Source organism: Silurus aristotelis (genome assembly GCF_946808225.1).
Source record: "Silurus aristotelis genome assembly, chromosome: 18".
Taxonomy (NCBI): Eukaryota; Metazoa; Chordata; class Actinopteri; order Siluriformes; family Siluridae; genus Silurus; species Silurus aristotelis.
Genome location: NC_139591.1, coordinates 17010852 through 17036884, shown reverse-complemented (window position 1 = coordinate 17036884; position 26033 = coordinate 17010852). Strand labels below are relative to the sequence as shown.

Here is a 26033-nt window from a genome sequence, read left to right as displayed (position 1 = left end):
GAGTCATTCAGTGCCATTCAGATGAGGGTCCTCTCAAGGTTTTCCCTTATGCAATCTCAGGTAGTTTTTTCTTGCCACAGTCGCCACTGGCTTGCTCATAAGGGACAAACCTACAATTATAAGGAACAAACGTATACATTCTTCTAATAATAATAATAATAATAATAATAATAATAATAATACTTCCCGTGGGCTCACCACCTGCAGGAGGGACCGTAAGGGACGGTGCTGTGAGGATTGGCCCCACGACCCGAATTACGGATAAGCGGGAGAAAATGAATGAATAATAATAATAATAATAATAATAATAATAATAATAATAATAATAATAAAATACAATTAGATTGAATTAAATGCAGAAATGTTCATTCAAACTGCATCCCTAAGGCATTGTAGTAAATTGCTGATATTAAATTACATTTCAAATCCACTCTCATAGTTCCTAAATAACTTTATCTCTAACTCTATCCATGAAGATAATAAAATTATCTTCATGGATCTTTAGGATGTTCTTCCCCAGCTGTATAGGGTGGTCTCCACTTGAAGAGAACTCCATCTAGAAGTAGGTCGTAGGAATGAATCTGGATCTGAAATGAAGAAAGGGACAGGAGCACTGATCACTGGTACAAGTAAATGATTTCTTTCTTTCTTGCCTCTAGGCTTTTGGAGGACATAAACCACGCCCCTTTAGTACACGCCCCTGCACGGATCCCCTAAAACCACGCCCACGCGCTCTTCGATAGATCATTCGCTCGAGCTCTCGGAGCTGAATTACACCTTTATCCCTGCTGCAGAAAATGCACATGCAAAACCACCGGATTTAATGCAGTTTGGATATAAAAAAGAAAGAAAGAAAAAAACCACAAGGATTACCTAACACGAGTTTTTCTTATTTTAAACAGCGTTGTAGTTTTATATAAAGAGAAAGAGAACCAGATTTAACACATTAAGCGAGACAGTCGGAAGAAATGCGCTTATAAAGTCTTTCTGATGTTTCAGTCCACCATTTAGAAGAAAAAAAGGAGACATTAAACTCAAGTGGAACTGGGTGAGATTTGTGTGTGAAGATGAACACCGTTAGAGGACACGTGTGAAAGCAGGCATACCTGCGCCGTTCACCTTGTGAGCAGGAGGATTAGAGCATCTGAAGGGGTGAGTGTTTACACCCGGATTAACTCTCTATCAACTTCTTTCTAGTTTGGATTCAACTCAGATTTGCTTTTGTTTGTTGGGGGGTTTTTTCCAACTTTTTTGTTTTTTTTCATGTTTTCAGGTTGTTTCTGACATAGGTGACTTAAAGGTGCAGTAGTCATTAAAATTTTCCCTGGATTATATTTATACTATACCATGCAACATGATCTAAATAACCACAATATTAAGGAAAAATATCCATAAATTAACTCCTGGTCTTAAAGTTTATAAAAGCAATGAGTTCCGGCCCGGAATGCTTGTTTAAGTTTGGGTGCGCCCCCTGTCGGTCATTTTATAGACTGATTTTCTGTATGGATATATTACTACATTTAATGTAGACTTGGAATTTCTTGACTACAAGCAAACCATATAAATCATCGCTTCCTTTTTGGTTAAGCTTACATACTAATTTATACATTTTTTCATTTATATCTGTAATCTATTTATTTCTGTAAAGCTGCTTTGGGACAACATCAGTTGCCAAAATGTGCTATACATATACAGTTGAATCAATCAACATTGGAGTTCTCACTAATGTTAAATGGGCAGATTGTTTCGAACACCTCTTTTGACATAAGTATAAAAGAGCAGTTGTTGCTCTGACATCGCTTAAACCTTGGCAAATTTTTCCTTAAAGATACCTTTACAAAGCAGCATAAAATCAGAGAGCGTAGCTTTGTGAACATGGGTAGGGGAATCATCACCCAAGATCATTAGAGTTCTTGGAAAAAAAAAAAGAACAATTTAAATAATCACTTTTAATATTCAACTATTAGTGACCAGAAACAGTGTTGTTTTTACCCCAGTGCTTATTTCAACACTTTATACTAACATCACAGACGCTAAACAGAGGCAATCTACTAATTGTAATCATCTTAAATTTTATGTATTTACTGTTTTTTTTCCCATTTTGTTGGTTGAATAATCAAGCAAATGATGAAATAAAAAAAATATTTAAGACTTTTAAAAATGCTTTATTTCCCTGATGAACTGCCTTCAGATACATAATTCACCCTACTTTCATTAGGCAAATGCTGACTGATTAAACAGGGATGTGTATTATACAGTGCTGGATGTGTGAGATGCTCGAGAAGAAAATTATATACAGCAGGTCTATATATATATATATATATATATATATATATATATATATATATATATATATATATATATATATAATTATTTTTTTTATTTTATTTATATCTTTTTTATATCTTTTTTATATATCTTTTTTTATGATATCATTTTAGCTTTTTTTTAAGTTAGTTTCCTTTACTGAAAGTCATTTGTCTTTTCCTGTCCATTCTGCTTTGCTACACTGTGGCATTATCCTTATCGCTTTCATTATATAAAAGTACACTGGCCGACATCTATGATTCCTGTATTTGACTTGCAATATATATCACTTAGAGTATTTGAGCTATAAAGAGCTGTTTCCCTCACTGGGTTCTCGATTTCATTCTAAAGTTACAACTGATTAAGTGGCTTTTTTTTTAGCAGTATCTACATGGCTATAATTTTTTAGATAGCTCTTTTGCATATTTCAGGCTATTCTGATGTCAAGATTACAAATAGAATAATACCAATTTTCCTATGCTGTGTTTACTTTTTAACTGGAAAGTAGATCACAAAGAATAATGTGGCTGGACTGTAAGAATATATATTTGCTATGTTTCCTACAGTATATTCTTTATTATATTACATACTAAGAAAGCTATTTTTAATAAACTGGCTTTCAGACATTCGTTCTGGGAAATGTTGCATTGATGCCTCAGGAAGTTTCCCATTGAGCATGAAAAAAAGTGTGTTGTGTAAAAGTCGGGACTTTCTGATGGAAGGATGTGAGACCTCTTTATCAGCCACCTTTCAAAGCTCGGACACAGACGGCTGTCTGAATAATAAGCAATTAGGGGGTTTTCTCACCCAACAAGGGTGCTCACAGGATCATAATTACACAGTGGACAATACTGCAAAAACATGATACTTGAAGACTCACTGTTCTAGATGTAATTTACACAAACATGAACAGAGAAAGCAGTTAAAAATGAGCCGTTTGCATAAACCTGACACTTTTACATGTAAATACTGAAGTCGCTTAATGTGTGTTGTCATGAATCAAAAAGAAATGCCAGAAAACCACATTCTAAATATCAATTATGTGTTGTTTAAACAATTTCCTATAGTCCCACCTTTTGATTAAATGCATATCAAGTGGTTCAGAGAGCAGACATACTGATGCCGTTTTGATACATCTCTACAAAATATCAAAAGGTAAACAGGAGCTGAGGTTGTAATTGCTAGCTCACAAAAAAAAAATGTCTGCCAGTGTGGGAGGTCTTTTCTTTCTTTCCCTCGTGAAGCAGGTGGGTTTGCTAAATGTCATAACAAAGGATTAGGTGAACAGTATACCGTGTTTACGATGCATAGTTTGGGGATTAGACCACCAGAGAGCATGACACTGTATAGACCCTCGCATTGACAGGGTGAGTTTGGGGTGTGGGCTGATGGGGGTGGGGTGGGGGGTGTTTACAGCAATCTCTAAGACACACAGCATCAATTATGGGTTGTCAAAACATACCTTTTGTTGACGAGGATTTGATCATTGACCCCGGCAGATTTGCTTGACGACTCTCTTCCCAGCAACTTCTCAGGCTTCCTATGTGCACCATGACAAGGCTTTTCTGTCGGCTGTCCTTTATCTAAGTACAGCATTGTAACCGGATCGCATCGTTCCCCCAGGTCAATTCATTCCTGAAGTTAGTGGAAAAGACAAGGAAAATAACTTTTATTATAATATTCTTATATTTTATTCTCATAGATAGATAGATAGATAGATAGATAGATAGGTGTGTGTGGATGTGTACATTCTTACTGAAAGCTTAATAATGTACATTTTGATCTTTATCATTGAATCAGTCAATAATTTTAAACACTAAAATTATGTGGTGCATCCACTATAAGTTGTTCCTATCGAAACAGTACCACGTTAGAAGAAGCTGATTGATATAAACCTATAATCATTTATGAGCGCAGGAATAGAAAGCGCATCAATTATTTAAAGTCGTAGTGCTGATATTAATTAATGGTCTTAATAAATGGCCCAGTCTTGGCTTCCACTGGTTTGATAAGAAGAGCACAGCTTTTAGAATGTACCAGAACTAGCATTGCAGATATGCTCGTCGTATTCAGAGGGTTTAATTTTTGCTGTGCATTGGTAAACCATTTATCAGAATAGTGTTGAGGTGTACATTGAGATGAAACGTCTGCTATTTTAAGGATTTTGTTTTTTCCAGTCTACGCCATGCAGCCAGTCTCCTACACAACCACGTAGACGACTTCTCGTAACCCCAGGATGCAGCAACCAATTCCTGCTCTTCATCCTCTTGACCTGGTGTAGTCCTAAAGAAGCCACTGATCATATAAATGGAAAGGACATAAGCGTCTCATCCTGGACTAGTGCCAAGTCTCGAATTTCAGTGTCTGTTTCTAGCATTTTCAAAAGATCCTATTTCGTGGTGAGACACTGGTGGTCTATCGTCTGTCGTCATCCTTGTGATATCGGTTGACCCCTGTTGAACCCTGATGTGTCCTGCAGAAAGCCAGAGTAGCCTTTCTAGCCCTCGGTCATTAGCCAGATTGTAGAGATCTGTCCAAAGAGCTTGTCGCTTCCCGTCAGGACCAAACAATGAGTCGCTTTTCTGAGCCAGGTTGATGATTAGACGTGCAGAAAGTTTTCATGAAAGGTTCACAGTGTCAACAAGTCAAAGCATGAAGCAGTTCAAGCAACTTTCTTTCAGCTTTTCACTTTATCTTTTATCGTGCTCTTTCAAAATACAGAAATACCCAAATCACCCTTATCTCTATGTAAAAGATTCCTCTGTAGTACTTGGCATCTTCCTACATAGATATGAGACAGCTTGTATTATGCTGGCTTTTTTTCTCTCTGTCTATTAGCATTTTCTTTATTCTCTCGGTTATTGTCTGCCTAGAAGTTTGTTTAACAGCACAATGGCTACAACCACAGTCACATTCACCTCTTATGGTTATTCATCTCTGTTTCTAAGCTCATGGAACCTCCACCATATAGCGCTTGTTCAAGAAGCGGTAGTGATACATTTCGACACCTGCTTGACTTGTAATTCTCGTTAGATAAAAGCACCTTCGCAATGAATAAATGTAAACAGACACTTCTCTCAGAGAGAGGGTTGAGATATAGTAGCGCAGCTGACCTGTCTGAAAACGCACACATAAAGAGGCTCTGAAAACGGATCTGCCTAAAACAGTGGCTGAAATGCTGCTGCTTTTGTGAAATTGTAAAAGCGCTTAGAGGCCAGTGTCATGGAAACGAGCTGCAACAGCCAACCATACACAAGCGCAGAGAGCACGCACAGCTGCTGAGAGCACGCACACACACACACACACACACACACACACACACACACACACACACACACACACACACACACACACACACACACACACACAATGGTGAGTTTGGAGAAATGCTTTATTTTTTAATAGTGGTGATTTGAAATTCCTTTTTATTTTTTCCAGTTTTGTCCAAATGAAAGTCCTTGAATCCTTGAAAGTTCTTACCCCCTACTTTTTAATAATCTTTTCCAACCCTGGTGACCATTACATGCTATCATTGGAGATTCTTTCCATAAATAACTCTCACCCTCAACTATGCATGTCTCTGGATGAGATGTTAATATTGAAAGAATAATTTGTTAAAGCAACTGTTTTTATAAATCAACAACTTCTGACCAATCAGATTGGAGAATTCACGAGCTCTCTGGTATAATATCAATTGTTCATGTCCTGATTGTTATCCAACATGGACACCTCTACAGCATAACTCAATTCTGCTTTGCTTACTGTTTAGCATCTGTGTTGATTTAATGGGGGTTGTCACTCAGGGTTGTAGAGACCTTCTTGATAGGAATTCTGAGTTGTCGGAGTGTTTTCTTTGGTCTTTCATAGTCTAGGGGGGTCTGAAAATTCTGACTGGTTTTCAGCAAAAGTTTTAACGTGCTTCCTCAATTGGGTGATTCTCCACACCAAAATCCCTTCTGTAGTATAGAATTCCTAAGGAAAGGGTCTTAAGGAAAGATGATTAAGACCTAGTACACACCTGAATGTTCTTACCCAATGCAAATTGTTCCCATCTAACTAACAAATCAGCTCGTGTTTTTTCAAGGCAGATGGTCAACATTATCTCACCCAGACGGGACCATTTGTTCTCAAGGTGCGAGGCCAGAACAGGAAGTCATGCCGTAGAGCGATAGCAGCACAAAAGCAGGGGCTTCTTTTGTTCACATCAATCATGAAAATGACCGTACACACACACACACACACCTTCAATTTTCTGCTAAGAGGCTGTGAGAGTTATTGAGGTTATTGGTGGTTTCTAAACATACAGTGAGGAAAATAAGTATTTGAACACCCTGCTATTTTGCAAGTTCTCCCACTTAGAAATCATGTAGGGGTCTGAAATTGTCATTGTAGGTGCATGTCCACTGTGAGAGACATAATCTAAAAAAGAAATTCCAGAAATCACAATATATGATTTTTAAACTATTTATTTGTATGATACAGCTGCAAATAAGTATTTGAACACCTGTCTATCAGCTAGAATTCTGACCCTCAAAGACCTGTTAGTCTGCCTTTAAAATGTCCACCTCCACTACATTTATTATCCTAAATTAGATGCACCTGTTTGAGGTCGTTAGCTGCATAAAGACACCTGTCCACCCCATACAATCAGTAAGAATCCAACTACTAACATGGCCAAGACCAAAGAGCTGTCCAAAGACACTAGAGACAAAATTGTACACCTCCACAAGGCTGGAAAGGGCTACGGGGAAATTGCCAAGCAGCTTGGTGAAAAAAGGTCCACTGCTGGAGCAATCATTAGAAAATGGAAGAAGTTAAACATGGCTGTCAATCTCCCTCGGACTGGGGCTCCATGCAAGATATCACCTCGTGGGGTCTCAATGATCCTAAGGAAGGTGAGAATCAGCCCAAAACTACACGGGAGGAGCTGGTCAATGACCTGAAAAGAGCTGGGACCACCGTTTCCAAGGTTACTGTTGGTAATACACTAGGACGTCATGGTTTGAAATCATGCATGGCACGGAAGGTTCCCCTGCTTAAACCAGCACATGTCCAGGCATGTCTTAAGTTTGCCGATGACCATTTGGATGATCCAGAGGAGTCATGGGAGAAAGTCATGTGGTCAGATGAGACCAAAATAGAACTTTTGGGTCATAATTCCACTAAACGTGTTTGGAGGAAGAAGAATGATGAGTACCATCCCAAGAACACCATCCCTACTGTGAAGCATGGGGGTGGTAGCATCATGTTTTGGGGGTGTTTTTCTGCACATGGGACAGGGCGACTGCACTGTATTAAGGAGAGGATGACCGGGGCCATGTATTGGGAGATTTTGGGGGAACAACCGCCTTCCCTCAGTTAGAGCATTGAAGATGGGTCGAGGCTGGGTCTTCCAACATAACAATGATCCGAAGCACACAGCCAGGATAACCAAGGAGTGGCTCTGTAAGAAGCATATCAAAGTTCTGGCGTGGCCTAGCCAGTCTCCAGACCTAAACCCAATAGAGAATCTTTGGAGGGAGCTCAAACTCCGTGTTTCTCAGCAACAGGCCAGAAACCTGACTGATCTAGAGAAGATCTGTGTGGAGGAGTGGGCCAAAATCCCTCCTGCAGTGTGTGCAAACCTGGTGAAAAACTACAGGAAACGTTTGACCTCTGTAATTGCAAACAAAGGCTACTGTACCAAATATTAACATTGACTTTCTCAGGTGTTCAAATACTTATTTGCAGCTGTATCATACAAATAAATAGTTAAAAAATAATACATTGTGATTTCTGGATTTTTTTTTTTAGATTATGTCTCTCACAGTGGACATGCACCTACGATGACAATTTCAGACCCCTCCATGATTTCTAAGTGGTAGAACTTGCAAAATAGCAGGGTGTTCAAATACTTATTTTCCTCACTGTAGCTCACTTTTCACTGGGATGATGAGCCCTTTTAATTAAAACAATTCTTCTTTATTAAATCTTTAGGAAGCAATCATGTGCAGATATTTTATTACCAGGAGAGTTACCCAAAGATCATTTAGGGTATGTTTACATGCACACAGAAATAATAACCTAGCCATATTCAAACCAAGTAAAGCATAATTACAGCAATTTTTGCAGTCGTTTATGTGACCGGGCATGTCTAGGGTAGAGGCTAATAAAGGAATGTGCATGCAAATATACAGTCTTCACCTAACATATGGTTCTGACATGATAAACCTTAGTTTGCTGTTTTGTTTGTTGTTCTCCTATGGTGTTTTTCAGCTGAATATTCCTCAATGAATAAAAGTAATGTCAGAAAAACCTAGAAATATTTAACACGTTAGCTTCCTGTAGTCTGGTAGAACTTTAACCACATGTAAAAACATGAGCTCGGGGTCATGCGATAACAATTGAGGCCCGAGCCAAACGGAAGTCACCGATATTTACATATAGCACCTTATTCACGTGTGAATTCCGACTCACGCAAGCCTTACCAACCCCATCATCAGGTTTTGTCTGGAACGTGCAGGTTACTGGTAGTGCAAGCTGACCTGGTGTTATGCATGCTATCATTATTTCCGGATATCCGATGTATTGTCATGTCGGCTACCCAGATAAAGCCATCTTTCGAACCGTGTGGCTAATTTGGTACTCCATGAAGCCTATTTATTAAATATTTGAGCAGCAGATGGTGATTGATATCGTGTTATGTGCTGAGTCACACCTGAGGGGAAAAAAATATTCAGCTATTTAAAACCTCAGGTACTCTAATGACTCATTAACATTCAAATCTCATCAACTACACAGGCCAGTTCATTATTCTATTATTAACAAGTCTTCTAATCACACTCCAAACTAGTGTCTGCTTTTATTCCAATTCATGCTGGTGCATTTTCATAAAGTTTGAGATGTCAAAAGTGAGAATCGAGTTGAATGGATTTGGTTTTTCTCTTACAGCTCATATAGTGGCTGGGAATTTTGTGATCGTGAAACTGTAGGAAAGTCCTTAAATACACCAAATTCGCATCAGCGTGAACGAAACACATACAGTGTAGAAAGGAAGTCATTAAAATAAATACATGCATATTCATTATGTGGAAAATCATTCCTTTCTGATACATCAAATGTGTCGCTAATAAATATTTAAGTGGTGAAGGATGTGGGAGCCAAAGGCACCAGTGTTGAAAGTTTTTTCCAGCCAATGTGAAGTTCCCAAGACAACAGAGATTTCAGCTGCGACAAGATGAATAATTCATCATTCTCCAAAGATGTCAAGCAGAAGTTAACTCATCAGACTGTCTGTGCTGGTTTATTATATTTCAAACAAAAGCACTATTTAGACTGAGACATATTTACAGACACAGCTATGCAAAAGTGCATAGAATGGAGCGGAGCATGTAAAGGGTCAGAGGTTATCATAAAGTAAGCAAATGTTTACTATCAAGCAAAACTACAATATATGCGTAAGTGCACTTTAGTGTATGACTCACAACAGTTAGCTAGAATTTTCAGAGAGTCGTCCATGTTTTGTCTTTTGACATTTAAGTTTAGGGTTACTTCTCAGTTATGATGAATGCTTTGTATGTAGCAATATTAATGTGTAAGTGTGTGTTTATTAGAAAGAGTTTCAGGGGTGTTATTTCTCCAAAGACCTCTGGAAGGACCCTGTATTTTTAGCACATGTATGAAGTGTTCTTTAGGGTTACATGGTTAATCAAGGTTTCCCCATAAATATAAACCTTACTGACAGGTAAATCTTTAATTGAAGGGTTAGAATCTTAAAGGATTCCCCAAAAGGCACAACCAAGGAATCCTTAAAGGTTCGAAATCATTTTAGACTTGTACATAGTCCAGTAACTACAGCATCATGATCTTAGTGCACTGCTGATCAGGACACTGAGACTCTAATGACAGCTCTGGATCTCACAGCCCTTTAATCTGGCCTAATGACAGGAAGTGACTAAGTAAGACCTTCACACTGGGTGCCCGTGTGTGCATGTGTGTGTATGTATGTGTGTGAGCGAGCGAGTGAAAGTGTATTTAACATGCTAATAGGTGCCTGCTGTGACCTCCTGTCAGCACGAGAAGGCATCAATGGATGATGAGGTCATCAATACGAGACACAGCCAATTATCACTGCTTAATTACCACAATTTACCCTTTTCTCCAAGAACCTCCTCAAATGAGTGCAACATCTGCTGCTTACATCACAAACAGAGATGCATCTGGTCACATTTTATGGAAGGACGGGACTAATATCAAGCACTTCCGTAGGGGTTGTAGAGTAATAAGTGATTAAACACTTCAAACTGATTTACTGCCTGGACTTTTTTTTTTATTAAATCGAAAACTTATAATAGCAATCATTTTGCAAGTCTAGAATGAGGTCATCACATTCTTGCATCAAGTTTTTCCTGGATCTGGAGGAGAGCTTTGTGAGCAATTAACAGTCAAAATATGAGCAAAGAGCCTCTGCTGTGCAAGATTCTGAACCCTCAGTTACTTTGCTTAGTTCGGTTGTGTGCTCATATATAAGATGTTCTGGCTGAAAATTCTGGGCCGTGTTCCAGAATTGTTTTGTACACACCCTTGTCGACTTCCTTTCACCTTTTCCTCTCAGGGAATCCCCGTCTGCATCATTGTCTCGAGCAAAGCTGTTAGATAAGCCATTGGAAAGTTAAGGTTAAATTATTGACCTCAAGAGCAGATTTTACCCAGACGCCATTGTAATTGAATGCAGTTTATTTGTTATGGTAGATAAATGAACATGGGATCAAAATAATTGAAGCCACTATTTATAATAGTGATTAGCATGCTGACTAAAGTGTCTGGTCAGAATCGGCAGGAGATTTGTACGCACTTGTCATGTCGGTTTAATTGATTTAAATGACCCCAAAATGCAATTATTGGCATGAAAGAAATTTGAGTACAAAATGTCTGACAGGAATAACAGCAAAGCATTTTACTGCCAATTTTATTTTAACTGGTGTTTTTGTTGTTCTTTTTTTTTTTTTATATAATCCGAGCACTAGGAAAATGGCAATCATTATAGCTTTATGTTGAAATCCACACCTATTATTCGATTGTATTCGGATCATCAATCAGCGAAAAAAATTTCCAGACTGATTTTTTCACTTATCATTGGTTTTCATGCTCATGTCTCACTCGTAGGTGTCACCTCGCAATCTTCATCATGTCCGCTGCTATTTATACAGTAACGTGCATTGATGAACTGACCTCCACCAGCCAACATTAAACTTTCATGCTGTCTTTGCCAATGTCATCTAACTGATGTCATTTACAGATCGGTGTTCGGTGCATCCTGAATGGCTAATTTATCAAGCTTAATGGGTTTACACTGTTTTTACACCAGGTTAAATAGGACGTATGAGAATCAGATTCCTTTTGGCTGTAATTACATTTTTTATTCATCAGTTAGTTTCCAAATATGAAATGATCATGAAGTATTGTTTAAAAAAACACCACATTTGCTTAAGTTTGCAACCGCATGGTTTCAGACGGAAAAGGGCTAGCTCCGTTTTATCTAAAATTATTATATATTTTTTTTATATGTTAACCTGCATCCTACAGCAAGACAACAAAAAAGACAAATGTGGTATTAAAAATAGGTTACTGAATTAATGAGTGATATTTTCTTTTTTATATATTTATTTAATTGTTTTCAAAATATCAATTAATAGCTATATATTAGGATTATATTTTTTCCATTCTCTATAGGTTTTTTTATGTTGACAATTTAATTAAATATCAAACTCCACACATTAAATGTATACCCAATCGTTCTCAATTTGCTCCTAACTGTATACAGTATATGTGATGATCAGGGAGTTTTGATATGAGAGTAAAAATAAATGGTTTTAAAGATTTGAACCATTGAGGTTTTATAGGACAGTAAGTATCTGTCTTTAAACTTAGGAAATAATATAGATAATTTGTTTTTAATTGTTTGATCATTTACATCTTCAATGTTCTTTAATCTGATCAGAACATTCTAGTTTATTGGGACATCCATTACTAAGCGCTAGTAAATACTATGTGTGTTTATCTGCAGGATTCCTGGCACCCAGTGGGATGTGAGCAGATCGGTGTTGGGCCGAGTGTGAAGGAGCATGGTAAAACACCAACCCTTACAGGTCTACGAGAGACAGCTGTGTTTGTCCTGCCTGACCGGGATATACGGGTGCCGCTGGAAACGCTACCAGCGCTCCCACGATGACAGCTCCAAGGTAGGACGCGGCTTTATCGCTTTATATGCTCGTGTTTCATCAATCATCGTATTACATGCAGATAAGCTTGTCTGATGTGGAGACAATCACCCATGCTCTTCTGATCTGCATCTTGTAAGAGAACACACCTGGAGTAGCTTTGATGGTGCAAATTAAAGAGCCTCTGTAGACCTCAAATAAAATGTTATATAAGGCATGATTCGGATATTATTATGGTACCAATACACTGATGCTTAGAATTTTGTGTACTGAAAAAGGTTTTCCTGAATTATGGACATTTGCTGGAGCACTTCCTCTTCCGTGTGTGACGGTCAAGAGAAACCCAAGCCAAGGTTTCAGGTTCTCCCAAAGGGCACGCTGTAGGTCATTCGTGTCTGTATACAATGCATACAGGAGAGTGCCTGGTTAGGTTTTCCACCCTCTTCGCTCTGGACTGGTAATACAAGTGCGGGTACCAATAATAATGTTGAATCAGGCCGAGAGGGTTTTTAGAGGTCTTGGTTAGTAGGCAATGGTGGTTTTAAGAGGTCTCTAGTTAGTAGGCAATCATGTGGATTTGTTAAAAAAAGTAAAAGTGGTTGTTAAACTTGTCTGTATTCATTCAAAATGGTTCAATCCTTTATGTGGGTGCAGTTGGTGATAATACAGCAAGCACACTGGTTCAGAAACAGCTAAGTGTGATGGTCTCTGCCTGCTTAAAACGGAACTGGATTGAGAAAGTGAATCAACTCAGGATGTGAGTCAAACATGCCTGGGTTTTTTTGGGCATGGTTGTTTGTTTATTCTTTTATAAATGTGTGCTGTTTTTCATGATCTTTGTCTGGAAAGCAAGTGCCTCATCAACATAATCAGTCTGGCTCCATCTGATAGAGGAGCTTTAATGGCTTGGACTTCAGCCACTTGTAATACATTTACATTTTGATTCATTTGATTATTTAAAGTGACAATTTAGCACAGTTACAATTCAAGGATGTGACTGATGTTTGAGGGTGTAAATCACAGCTCCTGGGGCTTAAACTGTCAACATTCTGGTCACTATTACAGACATTAACACCTTCCAATGTGTAAAGAATAAAACCCTAGGGGACATGCTGTTAGAGGTTTGTGCAAATGTTTTATACAGTAGTATAAACCCCCAAAACCCGATGCAGTAGTTTGGAACAGAGCAGCAATGTAGCAGTTTGTTAATATACTAAAATGAAATAAAATTGTCATTGTGTGCTTCTTTTTTTTAAATCACTGATCCCCTTTCTTTCTTTTTTGTCTGTTTCTAAACAAAAGCTCATGCGGGTGAATGCAAATTAGGCTGTTTACGGAATGTGTTCAGTGGGCAAAACAGTGAACTGCTGATCACAGGGGAAACGTGAACAGATACAGCGACGTTACACATTTACACATGCAGCTGAGTCTGCTCCGTGGCAAGCTGATTGCAGCATTCCTTCTTGTTGTAATTTGCTGCCTATTAAATGTCAATGTTTATACCCCAGTGTACAGAAATCTCAATTCTGATTGGTCAATGGATTGTCATTTTCTAGAATAGCAGCTCTGGTTGTAGCGTGGCCACAAATCATGTTTGTGTTAATGCAATATACTTACTATATTGGTTCTATAGTAACAACAAAGGTTTATTTGGATTTACTTTTAATCATTTTTAAAGTAAGCAACTGTTGATGGAGCTAATTTTTATATCTGGGAAAAAAAAAAACAGAAATGAGAAGAAAATGTAATTTGTATGTGCCACAATATTAAAGTTTGACATGACATTAATTCATTAATGTAAAGTGGCAAAAATACCAGAGGAAAAGGTTTTAAAAGGAGGATATTAACATATGCACTATATACCATGGTGTCCTTCAGTGGTGGGAGTGGTGAAGGCACTAATTTTCTTAGAATTTTCTAACAGAATGCAGCATGATGTTTTATTATTGACTTCTGAAATGAGAACACGTACAAAACCGACTAAATTCCCGACAAGGTTCTTTTAAATTGAGTGGTATTATTTAGAAACAGTATCAAATTACATGCTTCCCTATTAATGCAGCTATATTCTGACAGATACTACAAGCATGGATGATTTTTGTAAAGCAAAAGCAAAGCAAAAAAAAGAAAAAGATTTTTTTAAATTACATTTAAGCCATAACATAGCAAAAATATACCAGTCTGAACATTTGAGTGTTCTACTGTGAATAAAATGTCGGTTTATGGGATTTTCAAGTCATTTCATTCTGTTTTATTCACATTTTAAACAGCATTCCAACTTTTTTGGAATTGTACAATCGAACTGTCAAAGAATCTGAATTTGCTTAATCTTATTCTTTTTCCAGCATTAGAATAATACATACAATAGATTGCAAACGTTTGCATGCTTTCTGTAACACCATCAAATTATCTCTTTAGGTATTGAAAAGTTTGTGTTTTTTGTTCTCCTACATGGTAACAATTGGTGGTCCTAATTGTCCTGATTTGAAGAGAGTTCACGTGAGGTTTAGGAGAAGCTGATTAGATTGCCAGATTAGCCCAAGTAAGCTCTGTGCAACAAATGATTTAGGCAGTGAGGTCTGGGATGTGTTGCAGGCTTGACACGCCGTAATGTCCCACACAAAAGTAGACGCGGTGTAAACGTCAAGCTGCGCCTCCACTAAAGTGAGTTTGTTTTGCGTTGTTAAGGCAATGACCTTATTTAAACTTTCCACATGGCCTTTTTATGGTTTGGGAGATTTGTCCTTCAGTTTATGAGCCGTCTGGAACTCGTCCTGAGTCGATTGTCCAGACGTGGATTTGGAGAGTGTCAGACTTTATTCAGCTCATTTTGCTTTCACACTTAAGTGAATTATCATTGATCCTCTTACATAATTCTATTTATAAGAGCACTGATTATGCATCAGCAGCTCTGAAACACTTCAATGCTCTTCATTCTCCTTGTGTGATATCTAGAAATTAAACATTAGGCTCTTATTAAAAAATTACAGAAATATGTAAAAAAAAAAAAAAAAAACAACTGGAAAAGGGATACAAGATTTTGGTGCAGTGATGATTATAGAGTAAAGAAAAAGTGCTGCTTCTTCTTTTGGCTGCTTCCGTTGGGGTTCTCCAGAGCGGCTCATCTGTCTCCATACTACTCTGTCCTCTACATCTGCCTCTTTTAAACCAACTACCTGCATGTCTTTCCTCACCACATCCATAAACCTCCTCCTTGGCCTTGGGTTATGGTTAGGGTTTTCCTTCTTCCTTGTGGGTTTATTCTCAACATTCTTCTACTGATATACCCCTTGTTCCTCCTTTGCACATGTCCAAACTATCTCAATTGCGCCACCCTTACATTCTCCAAAATGTCCTACATGCACTGTTCCTCTAATAAACTAATTTCTAATCCTGTTCATTGTCACTCCCAACAAATCTCAGCATCTTCAGCTCTGCTACCTCCAGCTCCACCTCCTGTCTTTTACACAATACCACTGTCTCTGAACACTACAACATCGCAGGTCTCATCACAGTCCTATAAACTTTCCCTTTCACTCTTGCAGATACTCTTCTATCAGAAATCACTCCTGCTATCACTCTTCTTCACCCACTCCACCCTGCCTGCACACTTTTCTTTACTTCTCTAACACATTCTCTCCACAGGTACCTGAACTCCTCCACCTTCACCACCTCTCACTTCCTTCTTACTAATCCTATTTACTTCCTGCTTCACTACTTTCCACATCATCCTACCTTCTCTCTCTCTTTCTCTCGCAGCACATCCTTTCCAGCTTGGTCCCTCTGCCTGAGCAATCGGTATAAATCCTCTTCTCCTTCCTTCGTGTCCAACTTCTCATACAGCTCCTCATATGCCTTTTCCTTAGCTTTTGCCACAGCCCTCTTCACCTGCTGCTGCATCTCCTTGTACTCCTGCCTACTTTCCTCATCACTCTGTTGATCCCAATTCTGTTTCATTTATTGATGCTGAGACCATTATGGAAATCGAACCTAGGTCTGGAAAAATATAGTGTATGAAATGAGCCACTTATTAAGAGTTTTATATATGCTGTTTTTTAAACGTTAGCTTACCCCCTGTGGTAACGCAGCCTTAATAATGCACATCAGATTTCATATTTTATGGTACATTTCATATACTAAACACAGCAGGCATTTTTACAATGGAAAATTCTCAAAGTTCTAGAATAAAATCAAGAACAATATAATAAGAATATGCAAATGCAAGTGTTATTTATTTATCACAAATTCCTTGATTTTTGTTAAAAACCATTTAATGATTTCTATGACAATTTTTCCATGACAGTTTCTTTTTTTCTTGCATGTTTAAACGTGTGTAGTGTGTAACTACATCTGTCACTCAGATTTCTACTTTGTGGACTAGCACATGAGAAAAAAGTATAAAATTAGGATAAAGGGATATTAAGTTGTCGCTTATGGTTCCAGACATCTGGACTAAATCTTTAGGTCTGTTCCGCATCACGGGTTTAACAGGTCTTGCAAGTTCTTTGTTGTAAGTCATTTGAAAGTTCGCCATACAGATAGATTGACCTTTCTCATCTCCTGTGTGTTGATTATATTACATCCGCTGATCTGGGGCTGTGGTTCCCCGGCAGGTTAACCTACACCCTGAAGCTCCGTCCCTCCGTCTCCCACAGTGATCTAGTGTGAATCTTGTGCTTTTCTCAACCACTTGAAGGTTACCACCTGCGGCGCGTTATTTTTCTCAAGTCGTTTGCGCTTTACTGCCTGCCACTGAGGTTTCTATGGAGAAGGAATTTAATTAAGTGGTGATCTGTCATTTTTATTTTTATTTTTTTTTCTCTAAACTTAAGGACATCTTCAAAGGTTCAAGATTTAGGCCCAGGTCTTAAATCCACTTAGGATCCCATCTTACTCATCCTTATATACACTTCCTGTCCAAGGGTTCCTTTTTTTTTTTTTTTTTTTTTTTTTAGAGTGCCTAAGTTTCATCATACTTATAAACACAGGTTCCTCCATATTTCACAGAATTCAGAATGAAACTTTTTCTAATGTTTTTCTGTTGTTTATTAAAACCAGTTTAGATCAGTTTCAACATCAACGATTACCAGGTCAGTCATTGCTATAGCCTCCAAGGTAACAGGTTACATGATGTGTTTACAACCACATCTGACTGAAGCTACAGAAGTTCAAATCTAAAAAAAAAAAAAAAAAAAACAAACAAAAAAAAAAACGTGTTTGTGTTTGAATAATATTTTGGGGGTATTTTTGGCATACAATTTGGCAACTAAGAAGAAGAATTACACATCTTTGCAGCTGAGCATCTTCATCAATGCTGCTAGCAAATTTGAAATAAATCTGCATATAGTGAAGTGAGTCTTTACACTGAATGCATGCTGTCATGTTGCAGTTTTATTATTTTGCCATAAATTTTATAATGTTATTATACTATATGTCTAATCAAATATAAAATAAGGGTAAAATAGGAACAACTGCCTTCTTATGCTCCACAAGTGTTTACCCAAATCATTAACACACTGATAAAAACAAAAAATACAAATCATCTTGTGTTTCTTTTCTCTTTGATAGTGGGAATGCTCCTGGTTCCTCATCCTGTGCTCTTCATTTCTCCTCCTGCTCGTCTGGTCTTACTTTTGGTGGGAAGCTCACAATGACTACAATGAATTTAACTGGTAAGATGCTCAAGATGTTAACCTTTGCTTTAAAAAAAAGTTTTTTAGTTTTGTACTTTTCTTGGCCTGGCCTGCTCACTTATGTGACGTGCTGTAGCTGTGAAGGTCAATTAATGCAAACCAAGCAAGTAATTAGTAATTGCGGTGGTTAGTCTCAGGTTGTGGTGTTTTTGAGGCCATCACACTGAGTCACATCTCTCTCACAGGTTGTTGTATAACCGATCCGGAGAGTGGAGTGATGGCACCGTCCCCATTCTCACCACCACTCTCGTGGGATTCTCTTACACTGCATTTTTAATGGTGAGCATTTAACACACACTTTCTCTCACACACTTTTTATGCACTAGTTTCATTGTTATTTTATTGTAAGCACTCGTATCCTGATTAAAGCTGGGTAATATGCTGATGTTCTGTAATTATAAATAGCATCAGTTATTTCCCTTATGACAATTTTCAGAGATTGTACAGTTTTTTTTTTCCTCTATATAAAAAAAACAATTATCTTTCATTACTGAATTACAAAAGCTTCATTGAAATTTTATTCTGTTCAATATTTTATTTGAAAACACTGGGATTTAAATCAATTATAGTAAGGTGACGTCTTTTTAATGAGAAATAATTTAGTGAAAAAAGAAACTATAAAAAACTGTGGAAGGAAAGTCTGGTGTAATCTTATTTTTACAAGTGTTCAACTCCTGTTATATGTAATCTAAAAAAAATAACATGGACACAATTACATGAGCATCTTCCTGGGCATCATTATATTTGCTATCACATTTTCTAGATAAAAAAGTCCATTGTTGAAAGATCTATGGTCAGGCTGTAAATTTGAAAAAAAAAATAAAGAGCATTTCACAGAAATTATAGTTATAGATACAGTAATAAAAATGCATAAGGTAGAAGGTTAAAGGGTACAAAATATTTTCTAAATATTTGGATAATCCAATGAGCACTGTTGGATTAATAATTAGGAAATGGAAGCTGCACCACACCACCCAGGCACTGCCAAGAAAAAAAAAACAGCAATCTAAAAAAGAAGACTTGTGACAGAAGTCACAGAGAGGTCAGCAATCACTTCATAGGAGTTTCAAAATTCAGTGGGTGGAATGTGGCATAATGTGCAGCAGTCAACCATATCAAGCGCACAAGTGGCCTGTGTGGAAGGTTGGAAAGAAAGAAGCCATTATTAAAAAAGTGCTGCCACCAGAAAGCACATTAACACTTTACATGCCTCACTGCACACCACCCCTACATGGTGGTGGCAGCATCATGCTGTGGGGATGCTTCTTATCAGCAATCACCAGGCATCATGCAAAAGTTAAAATAAAAGGAAGAATGACTAGAAAAATTATAGTGAAATACTGCAAAAGAACCTGCCTCTAAACTTCAAAAACTTGAAGCCTGAGGGAGAAATTCAGCTTTCAGCAGGAAATTTGATCCCAAGCACAAGGCTAAAGCAACACTCAAGTGGCTCAAAATGCCCTACAGTGACCCAGTCCTGATATCAATTCTATTTAAAATTTTCTGCATTATTTGAAAATTGCAGTCTACAAGCATTACCTAATCAACCTGAAGCCTGGAGCAAATCTGCCAAAAAGAATAGGGCTAAAAACACTTGTGTGCAAAGCTGGTACATATGAACTCCACTGTTATTGCAGAAAAAGGTGATTTAAACTGATATTAAAGTGTATTGTGTGTGTGTGTGTGTGTGTGTATATATATATATATATATATATATATATATATATATATATATATATATATATATATATATATATATATATATATATATATATTTGTAAAAATAAGATATTTTACTTTTTGTCACCTTACAATACTTTAATAGAGTTCCAAGATTTTAAAATAAAATATTGCCCTTAACTTCACTGCACTAAAGGGAATTCAGTAATGTAAAAATAATTGGTCTGGGATCTTTTGCAACTCTGTCAGGATTATAGACAAGGACTATTTTTCCCACTAGCCACTGCACCGTAACGCACCATGTCACTTGTTTGATTTGCGTCCCTGTTTCATGTACGCCAAAAATTATCCCTTGGGTTTGAACGCACCAAGCAAAAGAGCATGCTGTCCAAATTCAGGACTTATGATTGCACTGATGTTAACGGATATTTTATGTTTGGTTTTATATGTTCAGTATTGAGTCTTGTTTGGATGCATTTGTTTTAGTTTCCAATGTTGTTAATAAATTAAATAGCTTGAAACAATTTGTTTAGACAATAAAATCAAAGTAATGACAAAAGTTATCATTGTGTTTAATGCAACGCTACAGTTTGTCAGTTTGGTAGCAAATGTATATACAATATTGTGACACATATTGCATTGTACACATGTCTATCAGGATATGGCATTTTTGTTATGTAATACAAACTATACTTTTTTTTTTCTCTCTCTTGTCTGATCCATTTTCAGCTATTAGGCCTTTGTCATATCGCACTGGGGCAGCAGCTCAACCTCTATTGGATTCATAAGGTAAACACAGTGGACCATGCAGCCTGACTTTTTCTGTGTTCACAACAATAGATTTTTAATTTGTATTGATTTTAATACCTGTTTAAGATTTGCATTAATCAGGCCAGTAGTACTTTAGGGTGCTGATTCTTTTGTATATTGGTAACATTTATTTAAAACATTTATATTGTCTCAGGATCTTAATTAAATCTTCAGAATATTCTTTAGCCACTGTTTTAATTTTGTAAGAGTATACTATTTGAAAATTGCAGAAATATTACAGCCCATCATACTTTGTGTTCACATTGAATTCAGTATGATGGCTATCAAATAATCCCTGTTTTTGAACTTCACTACAGAAGCTCTGTTCATTTGAAAAAATATACACATTGCAGATTGGTGTGCTGGCCGTCCTGCTCACTACCATCACAGGCGTGGTGTCCATCGATGATATATGGAGGGACGAATTGGACATCATCCTCATATCGCTACAGGTCAGAACACATTGGCTCACTCAGTACATCTTCATTAATGTACTACCTGTACAGATGTCATGCTCCATATTTTTCCACAGATTCAATGCCCAACTTGGTTCCCATGTTCAGTGTGGTTGGTTTTATGTTTCCATCCAGGCAACAGGACCTTTCCTGCACATCGGGGCAATGGCTGCCATGACTGCATTGGGGTGGATTGTCGCAGGCCAGGTTGTGCGTGGAGAAAGAACGAGTGAGTGTGCAAATGTAGTGGTTTGTGCAGTTGAACACTGAAATTACGCTTATACAATAATTACGTGTGTGTGTGTGTGTGTGTGTGTGAAGGATTTCAGATGCTGTTACTCCTGCTGTATGTGTGTGTTCTCCTGGCTCTCTATCTGACTCCTCTCACCATCTCCTCCCCCTGCATTATGGACCCATTGAACCTGAAGCCCCGGCCTGCCGTCTTTGGCCGCCGAGGAGCTCCAATGGTGATTAAACACAGATTTATTTACAACCCGAATTCCAGAAATGTTGGGACATTCTTTTTTGTTTTTTATTAGAATAAAATGAAAACAAAAAGACTTTTAAATCACATGAGCCAAAATGTTATTCACATTAAAACACAGATAACATAACAAATGTTTAAACTGAGAGATTTCACACTTTTTCTGCACAAAATGAGCTCGTTTACCGACAGTGGTTTCTGGAAGTTCTCCGGGGCCCATTTATTAATGTCAATGACACAATCAACTCGATGAGTGATGCAGTGTCGTCTGAGGGCTTGAAGACCAACAAAGCTCTTTAGATTTCTCCAGTCTCTCAGAATCTTTTGATGGTGTTATGTACTGCAAATGATGAGATTTGCAAAACCTTTGCAATTTGACGATGAGGAACATTGTTTTAAAAGTATTCCACAATCTTTTTACACACTCGTTTACAGATTGGGCAGCCTCTGCCTCTCTAAGACATCCCTTTTATAGCTAATCATGTTACAGACCTGATGTCAGTTAACTTGATTAGTTGCTAGATGTTCTTCCAGCTAAATATTTTTTAAATTTCTGTTTTTTTTTCAGCCATTTGTTGCCCCGAGCCAACATTTTTGAGACCTGTAGCAGGCATCAAATTTGAAATGAGCTAATTTTGTGCGTAAAATCTCTCCCTTTTAAACATTTGTGTTCTATCGTGAATAAGATTTTGGCTTATGTGACTTGAAAGTCTTTTAGTTTTCATTTTATTCAAATAAAAAAACGTCCCAACCTTTCTGGAATTCAGGTTGTATCTTTAAATTTTATCTAGAAATCATGTAAAGTCTCCGGTATATAAATGTGTGTGAAATGTTGTAATAATCGAATGCTATATGAAATTACAGTATATATGAAAAAATCTGATTGATTATATTATTTTAATTGTTTTATATTATGAAATGTAATTAAAATGAATGAAATGCATATATAAGATAAACAAAATAAACAAATGCATCTGACAAATGTGATGATGTGTACATTAAAGATTTTGTCTCTTTATATTCTTAACATTGCATTCTCGCTTTGTAGCTCGCTCCAGAAAACACCATCATGTCCTTCAACAAAGGCTTGCAGCAGAGAGTCAGCGGCTTTGAGGCTGACGTCACCATCAGGTACCTGTTCACTCACGATTCTCTTCACACCTTTACACCTAAAATTAAAAGAAAAAGAGCTTGAATCATCCAACCAATCAACTCGGCTGAGTCAGTGAATTCGGCTCAGAGTGTGATTACACCTCCTGCATTTTGGATTGGTCTGCTCCACATGGTTCCTGATTGTGACTCCTGCCACAGAGGCAATATCGAGCAGGTGCTGTGGAGCTCTCAAGAGGCTTGTTATTGACTCAGCTGATGAAGTGCAGTCTGTATTAGTAATCCCTATCACACACACTGAGCTTTCTGAATTGCTGAATTGAGTCAGACGTTTTCTGTAGCGTGAGACATGTCCCCTCAGACCAAGAAACAAGCTCCTGAATGAGAGCTACACAGTTTCTGGATGAGTTCCTGGTCTGGGTTCTTGTTGCAGGAATCATGATGTTTCAGAAATATGAGTATTTTCCTAACTGAAAAGGAAGATGAAAAATACACAAAACAAGGGTTATTGTATTTGTGAAAAGGCTGCTTCAGTAAAAAAAAAAAAAAAACTGTTAATGAACTGAAATTACAGTCTGTCGCTCTCATATCTGTACTCAGTGCAGACGGAGTGGCCTTCCTGATGCGTGATCGTACACTGCGCCGTACCACAGACGTGGCCCGGGTCTTTCCTCAGCGGCAACATGAAGATGCCTCACTCTTCACCTGGCCAGAAATACGCTCTCTAAACGCTGGCCTGTGGTTTCTCAGGGTACACACACACACACACACACACACACACACTCGCACACCCACCCACACAAAGCAGGGTTAGCTTCCACTATGATCTCTTTATAATTAGGATTAGAACCATTAATTGTTTTAAAACTAATAATTGTTCTAATCAGCGCAGTTTTTGGTCCCTCAGGACGACCCATACTGGACATCCCAGTTCATGTCAGTAAAGGAACGAGGACGAGCAGCCAATCAGACGGTATGTAGTCTGATGGAACTGCTGCGTCTGGCAGTGAAAACGAACCGCTCCGTGATGTTGAGCCTGCGCAGACCTCCACCTCAACACCCACGACACGAGCTCTGGATTGACGACACCCTCAAGGCAGTGCAGCGCTCAGGCATCCAGCCTGAACAGGTGACATGTGACTTTTTAATAATAATTATAATTCTTAGATACTTGCATACATGCATACATTTTATTAAAGAACACCGACATCTGATGTGTAGAAAATCATAACTTAATACATTATGATGATATTTGGTTGACAATTACACAATAATAGATTATATTTAATTGTATAATTTAGTAATACATACCATTTAAGGCGTATTTACACATATGGTGGTCTTATTTAATGAAATTTTAGTTAAATATATTAGTGTTACGTCAACCTGATACCAAGCCTGATCGATGCTGTCTTAAGTATTTAATTATGTTTAATTAGAGAAAGCTTTTCAGAGCAAATCTCCAGTACTGCGGTTGAGTGTAACTGCTGGGCTTCATTTTTTGGAATTTTGGAAAAAACTATTGATGCTCATATTTGTTGTACCACCATTAGAGCACGGTTTACTGTAAATGGCCAGGCCATTTTTATCTGAGAAAACACGAAGTCCCAGTCTGTTTTCCGTTTAAAACTGGAGGCACCTGCTGCATAGCATCAAGCAGAGATAATGCCGGTGCTTGTTTTGGACATGCTGCTGACACACACTTTTGGAATGTAGATGATGAGTTCATTTTAGTGTCAAGACGGTGGTGTGTGTCTAGCAGTGTGAGTCAGTGGTTAGAAAAGTGTGTGTGTGTGTGTGTGTGTGTGTGTGTGTGTGTGTGTGTGTGTGTGTGTGTGTGTGTGTGTGTGTGTGTGTGTGTGTGTGTGTGTGTGTGTGTGTGTGTGTGTGTGTGTGTGTGTGTAGGTGATGTGGGTCACAGACTGGTACAGAAAGGAGGTGCGATCCACTGTGCCTCTTCTGGAGCAACTGGAGGAGGAGAAGCTTTCTGCAGAGGAGCTTGAGGACCGGGGAATCCGTACAGTGAGCTTGCACTATAGCCAAGTAACGCAACCACAAATCAGGTGCTTTTATAGAACTCTAACTCTCCATATCAGTGCTTAAAGATATGAATGTATACACAATACCAGACAGACAGACAGACAAGTGCAGATAAATATATAAGTATATGTACAGCATGTAATAAATATAAAAAAATATATATTTATTTATTTTAGTCAGGATGTACAGTATGTAGGGTATATATTGATACACATACATATAAATAAAATATTAGTAAAGTGCAGATGTATGTGAGGCACAGTATGTGTAGAGAAAGAGGGCTATATAAATGTACAATATGTACAGAAGTTATACACAGTGATTATAGTGTTTAACTGTGTAGTGTAAAGTTCAGTAGGGTGATGGTGGATGTAAGTGTTCTTATGTGACTGAATGTGTAAAAGAGAGTAAAAAAAAATAAATAAGCACATACACTATATTGTCAAATGTTTGCAGAAACCCGTCATTAGTATGGTATTTACTTTTTGAATTAGCATTCCAAAGGTGTTCAGTAGGTTGAGGTCAGAGCTCTATAGCAGCAGATCTTCCACTTCAACCCATGCAAATCATATCTTCATAGAGTTTGCTTTGTGCTCAGGGGCATTGTCATGCTGAGACAGGTTTGGGTCTCCTAGTTCAAGTGAAGGAAAATGTCATGCTTTTGCATTTAAAGACAACCGAAACAATTGTGTGCATTTAGCTTTGCGATAACGGTTTGGGAAAGAACCACATATGACTGGGAAAGTCAGGTGTCCCAATACTTTTGTCCATATAGTGCAAGTCTGTAGATGGAAGACAGCTAAATGTATTTACTTATTAGGTGTATTGCCTTGTTGCACTACCACCATGTAAACATTGCTAATGCTTAATGACAAGATTTAGTGGTTTCATAATAGTACCTAGAATTCAGAAATGTATTTACTTTAGAGCAAGAACTACAAATGTTCATGTTCGTGGTGCAATGTCTCAGGAATCTCGTTTGTCTCATTTAGTGGAAGTTTGCAAGATCCTCGGTTGATGTTCATCTTACAATGTGCCTGAAGTTTAGACTTTCCAAAAATATTAATGTTTTATTTTATTTTATTTTTTTAGAAATGTTCCTTGAATGGAAACGTGTATAATGTTAGAATAAAAAAATGGTAATGGCCAATGCTACTGATAATCTCAAACAAATGCTTTCTTTTTTTATTATCATGTATTACGTGAAATAACCTGAATATTGGTCTTTCCATTTTACTATTTAAAGTCTTTGTGA

The 26033-nt window shown here is 37.6% G+C and overlaps 1 protein-coding gene across 2 annotated transcripts in view; it reads left to right on the top strand.

The window, feature by feature from the left end:
* The first annotated feature begins 730 nt into the window (after positions 1–730).
* Positions 731–26033, top strand: part of gdpd5a (glycerophosphodiester phosphodiesterase domain containing 5a) — a 29538-nt gene continuing 4235 nt past the window's right edge. For both annotated transcript variants that reach the window (XM_083568536.1, XM_083568535.1), the window contains exons 1-12: positions 731–1152; positions 12353–12527; positions 18075–18178; positions 18385–18478; positions 20609–20668; positions 21043–21141; positions 21280–21373; positions 21466–21611; positions 22677–22759; positions 23339–23489; positions 23646–23867; positions 24644–24801. In XM_083568536.1, coding sequence (XP_083424662.1) covers positions 12411–12527; positions 18075–18178; positions 18385–18478; positions 20609–20668; positions 21043–21141; positions 21280–21373; positions 21466–21611; positions 22677–22759; positions 23339–23489; positions 23646–23867; positions 24644–24801 — 1328 coding nt within the window. In that variant the 5' untranslated portion in view covers positions 731–1152; positions 12353–12410. The remainder of the gene's footprint in view (positions 1153–12352; positions 12528–18074; positions 18179–18384; positions 18479–20608; positions 20669–21042; positions 21142–21279; positions 21374–21465; positions 21612–22676; positions 22760–23338; positions 23490–23645; positions 23868–24643; positions 24802–26033) is intronic.